The 5,284-nt window shown below is 56.4% G+C and overlaps 1 protein-coding gene across 3 annotated transcripts; it reads right to left on the bottom strand.

The window, feature by feature from the left end:
- Positions 1 to 258: 258 nt before the first annotated feature.
- On the bottom strand, positions 259 to 3,053 carry CDK2AP2 (cyclin dependent kinase 2 associated protein 2). 3 transcript variants are annotated; one of them, XM_001362872.4, is made up of 4 exons: positions 2,342 to 3,053; positions 1,083 to 1,183; positions 874 to 1,006; positions 259 to 781 (listed from the first exon to the last, which is right to left on the bottom strand). In XM_001362872.4, exons 1-4 carry the CDS (start codon positions 2,421 to 2,423, stop codon positions 714 to 716), a joined length of 384 nt encoding a protein of 127 aa, XP_001362909.1. In that variant the 5' UTR covers positions 2,424 to 3,053; the 3' UTR covers positions 259 to 713. The 3 variants fall into 3 exon arrangements, with proteins under 3 accessions (XP_001362909.1, XP_056657185.1, XP_056657184.1); XM_056801207.1 differs by having other exon boundaries at positions 259 to 1,006; XM_056801206.1 differs by lacking the exon at positions 874 to 1,006.
- Between the last annotated feature and the right edge of the window lie 2,231 nt (positions 3,054 to 5,284).

The raw sequence follows: 5,284 nt of genomic DNA, 5'->3' as shown, positions 1-5,284 counted from the left end.
TGCCGAGCTATAGCGGACGTCAGAGACCACCTGAGTGCACCCCTCAGTGTCCATGAGGGAACCGAGTCGCTCGCCCGGCCCTCGAGGGGGTCAGGGAGCGAGCCGGGCCCGTAGGCTCATCCCGAATGTCCCTTCCCTCGCTCAGCCTCCGTGCTCAGCACCAGACCCCAGAATGTGGGCAAGGACCGGAGGAGCAGCTGCCCCGGCGCCTTCCTCTGGCCCTGCAGACCCACAGCCAGCCAGTGATGTGCACAGAGAACAACTCCAAATCTCCTTTTATTTATAGAAAAGAGCATTTTAGTAAAAGACACTGAGAAAAGGCACCACCCCAAGCGCCCGAGAGGCAGGGCTGGGAGGTGGCGGGTGCCAGGGAGGCCCCAGCCAGAGGAGGGAGGAGTTCCAGCGTGGGGCAGAGGGGAGAGGGCTGAAGGTCAGTACTGTGCTGGGGGTGGGGAGGAGGATGCCCGGGCCAAGGACTCCCTGGCAGACACCTGCTGGCTATAGGGCTACCAAAGGAGGCCAAGAGGCATCAGCTCTGCTGCTGGCGCCTGGCTGGATCCAGGTTCTCCCGGCCCACCCGGCATGGCTGTAGGTCACAGGACAGGAGAAGGTCGAAGATCGGAAGAGAAGAAGGGCACAGGGGGAGGGGCTCTGCTCCAAAAGGTGATGCAAATAGGTGGAAGGTCCATAGGGTGGGGAGGGGGAGCTCGCCGTTACGTGCGGGCATTACGCTCTGTCTCTGCCAGGCATTCTCTGACCAGCGCCCGGGCATGGATGATGCCTAGAGAGGAAAAGAGAAGACGTATTTGTGGGGAGCCTGGGACAGCCCACCCCACTGGCTGCAGGGGAGTGGGAGAGGCGGAGGCCACACACCTCGTTTCAGTCGCTCCATGGCGCTCTTGCTGCCAGCATAGGTGGGCCGGATCTCCTTGCCCATCTCCTCAATGACGGAGAGCAGGTCTGTATAGGTGCTCTGGGAGCCCTGGGAGCCAGGGGGCTTCATAGCCTGAAGAAGAAGAGCTGGTGAAAGCCTTGTCCCCCAGCCAGCACCCAGCCAGTCTCTGCCCCCCTCTGCCACTCACCTGTACATAGCCCATGGAAGGTGGCCCGAAGTCATTGAAGAGGGGGCGGAAGGGGGCAGCGGCTCCAGGCACTGAGCCCGATGGGGATGGGACACTGGTGGCTGCAAAGGATGGGGAAGATGGAGGCTGTTGGTTATGTGGTGGCATTACCCCCAAGCGCCTCGGTGGCCCCTTCTTCCCCCTGGAGTTGACACTGCCAAACACCTCTGCTGGTACCCCCAATATGGCCTGCATGCATCTGGTGGGCACTTAGCTGTTTGCAAATTGTCTCTCCCATCAGAATGGGAGCTCCAAAGACTGTTCCCTCTACCTTTGGGTCCCCAGCACCCAGCACAGTGCTCAGCTGCCCCTTACAAATGCATGCTGACTGACTACTGACCCCTTTTATTTTGACCTTCCTCCCAGACTGCTACAAGCTTTCCCACGTGACAAAGATCAGTGCATGGAGCATTCAGCCCCCAAAGTGCTCCACCTCCCAAAGAAGGGGCTGAGCTACTAGGCGTGCGGCTTCTCCTCTCCTCTCTAGAGCTATGGAACTCCAGATCCTCTCATCCGGGCTCCTGTTGCTTTGCACCAACTGCCCTTTTCCTCTTCCTCCTGCTCCCCTGAGAGGCCTCTTCTCAACCCAGAGAACTAGGAACCATTAGAACTAGTGGTTTAGGGTCCAAAATGTTCTGTGGCTCCGGCCAGAGAATACAGAATGCCAGAGCCCAGAGGGGCCTAAGAACAGAGAATGGGGAGTTGGGAGGGGCCTCAGAACCTAAGCGTGGCACTGGGAGGCATTCGAACCTAGGATCGACAGGTCAGATGAGGCTGCGTCTTGGACGCTGCACGTGAAGGGGGGAAGCTCAGAACCTAGAACGTGACAAGTCTGCATTTGGGGGCATCAGAACAAGCTGGGGGCCTTGGAAATTAGAACTTGGCAAGCCAGAGCTGGTGGAGCTCATTACCTAGAAGGCGGCAAATCTGAGTTTTGAGGCATTAGACTTAGAGCACATAAGGGACATCTCGAGATCTTTAAACCTACAAGGAGGCACGACAGGGATGGGAACTGGGGGCTGGAACGTGGCCCGCCAGAGCTAGAGGGATCCTCTTGAAGACTGAACTCAGAACCCCAAGGGTCCGACTCCAGCAGTGTTAGTCCAGCACCGATTTCGCTCTCTCCCCTAGGCATCCCCCCGCCCAGCTTCTACGTTTGTCTGTCCTTTCGAGACCCCTGGAGCCTCCCATCTTGCTCCCCCATCTGGCCGCTGCCTCACCTGAAGGAATGGGGGTGCCGGGCCCTGGCGTACTGGAGCCGGTTGTGCTGGTGGGCGCTGGAGCTATGGGTTTGTAGGACATTCCCAACTCTTCGGGAGGGGAGAGATTAAGCGATTCTCCTCCGGATTGGCCTAGCCGCCGCGGAGCGCGCGCCCTGATAGGTGCGCCGCCAGGAAGAGCCAGAGGCTCGCACTTCCGATTGGCGGGGGCGCACGTCACTCGACGCTCCCAGGGCGCCTTCTCATTGGCCCAGAGTCCCGGCCCGGACCTGCTGAGGATTGGCCCCCGTCGCGTCGGGCTTCGCACCTGTCTGGCCGGGATTGGCGGGCGGAAGAAGACGCCTGCGATTGGCGGGTTCAGGGAGGCAGGCTAGCGCGCTCCAAGCCCGATTGGCTCAGGAGACAGGAGGGCGGGGCGGCTGGCACCGGGAAAGGAGTCTCCGGTGTCGGCCGCCTCGGTTAGCGTTGAAGGGTCCCCTCGGCGAGGCTCAGCCGCACGCGCCCTTGTCCCGCCCGGCTATGCTGGGCTGCTCGCGCCTTCTTCAGCGAGCTCGCGCCGCTGCCCGTGCCACCCCCGGGGCTGAGCTTCCTAGCGCTTTGGGGCCGCCGCCGGAGTCGCCGGAGACGCGCGCCGCCGCTCTCCCTCTTCGGACACCACTGGGCGCGAGGCTGTGACGTCAGCGCGCGACCCGCCCCGACGCAGAAACGTCACCGCACGTGGCCACGCCCGTCGGTCCGCACGCCCTCTAGCCCCGCCCCGTTTCCGTGGTAACCGGCCCCGCCCAGCCGCACTCCTTTGCCCTGGAGATTCCCTGCTCTTCTCTGGAGACCCTTGGTCTCCTTGTTCCCTTCGAAAGGCTCCTCCTCACTAATTCCCCTAGGAAATGCTCCTCCTAATTTATTCCGTGAGCCCCCACTATAGGAGACTCCCTGCATTAGGGGCTCCTACTTTTTCCATCTCCCACAGGAGATTCCCCCTCCTCCCAGTTTTACCCTTCCAGGAACCTACTGTCATGGTCCTCTGGAGACTCCCTTTGTTCCCTCTAGGAAGCCCCTTTCCTTGATTCCACCAGGATTCCGGGAGACCTCTGATTTTTGTCCCTCTCCACGAGGTCTCCCCTTCTATTCCCTCTTAGGAGATTACCCCTCTTTTTTTCCCTCCAGGTGATAGCTACCTTCTCATCTCCCTCCAGAAGACCCTCCTCCTCCACTCCAGCCCCCAGAAGTACCTCCTTATTCCCCCTAGGAGAATTCCCCCATCTTTCTCCCAGGAGAAATCCTTTATCCACTTTAGAAGCACCCCCTTTGACCATCTTCCTTCCACTTCAGCACACTGGCCCCATGCTCCTTCAAGTGACCTTCCCCCCCAGCAGCAGTCCCCTCCCCCTTACTTTATTTTCCCCAGGAGACCCATCCTTCCTCCCTTTAGAGACCTTTATTGTTACCAACTCTTATATGTCCCAGGGGACTCCTCTCCCTTCCCTTCCCCTCCCAGAGTCTTCTCTCCCAGTTTTTCCCCAGCTTAAGAAACTCCCCTTATTCACTAAAGCAACACCCCCTCCCCCCACGCAATTATCAAGCACTTATTAAGCACTAATCTTCTGGATACTCTCCAGGTTTTCATGGCTTTGCTCTCCCGAGCCTCCAGCCTTCCTGGTCTTTTTGCTATATCTCCATCCATGACACTGTGTGTGCCCCCAAAGACTGTCCTGAGCCCTCTTCTCTCTATATACGGTCTCAGTTGGTGATCTTATGAACTGTCAAGGCTTCAGCCCTTTTCCCTATACAGATGATTTTCTGATAAATATATCCAGCCCTAGTCTCCCTCCTGAGCTCATTTATACATCCCCAATGCCTTTTGGACATCTTTTACTGGACTTCTTGTAGACAGCTCAAAACAGCTCAGCGCATCCAAAATAAGCTCATTGTCTTTCTCTCACTGGTTTTCCAGCTTTTCCTATTCATGTGGAGGGCACCATTCTTCTCCCATTAGCGGGGCTCCTTGCTCTCCCTCAACTCCCAGTTGTGCCTTCGCACTGTCTTTCTCTGTTCCCTTCTCACTCCTTCCACCCTGAGAATGGTCTTGCCTGGACTGTTACCCTGGCCTTCCCTTGGTCTGCTTCAGGTATCTCGCCACTCCAGACTCTGAGACTCAGCTGCCAAAGTCACTTTCTCAGAGTGCAGACCTAACCAGGCAATCTTCCACTGGATAAAGTAGGAGCTTCCTGTGACTTCTCAGATCAAATAAGAAACCTGTTCTACAAACCTTGCCCCGTCCCGGGGCCACATCCCAAAGTGATGGGGTAGGAGCAAAAGGACCTACCTGGCATTTTAGCAGCTCTTCTTGTAGGGCAAAGAAGTGGAAACTGAGCGGGTGTCCATCCGTTGGGGAATGGCTGAATGAATTGTGGTATATGACTGTAATGCAATACTGTCACGCTCCAAGAAATGGTGAACAGGATGAGTTCAGACAAACCTGGGAAGACTTCTTTGAACCGATGCAAAGTGGAGTGAGCAGAACCAGGAGCACAGTGTATGCGGTAACAGAAATATTATGCAGTGATCAACTGTAAAGGGCTAAACCATTATCGGCAAAGCAGGTTCCCAGGATAACCACAAGGGACTCATGATGAAAATGCTATCCACGGCCAAAGAAGGAACTATTGGAATCTGATCGCAGATCAAAGCATTCTGTCTTCCATTCTATTTCCATTATGACCTTCCATCTTGGAATCAACACTAAGTATCAGTTCCAAAGCAGAAGAGTGGTAAGGATTAGGCAAGGGGGGTTAAGTGACTTGTCTAGGGTCACACAGCTAGGCAGTGTCTGAGGCTGGCTTTGCCTGGTTCTCAAGAGCTTTTTATTGTATGTGTGCTGTGTGTCTTCTGTCACAATGTGAGCAATATGGAAATATATATTGCACAAAAGTACTAGTATAACCA

This window comes from Monodelphis domestica, chromosome 6 (genome assembly GCF_027887165.1).
Source record: "Monodelphis domestica isolate mMonDom1 chromosome 6, mMonDom1.pri, whole genome shotgun sequence".
NCBI classification, from domain to species: Eukaryota; Metazoa; Chordata; class Mammalia; order Didelphimorphia; family Didelphidae; genus Monodelphis; species Monodelphis domestica.
Note: the sequence above shows the minus strand (reverse complement) of the source record. Positions and strands in the feature narration are given on the sequence as shown.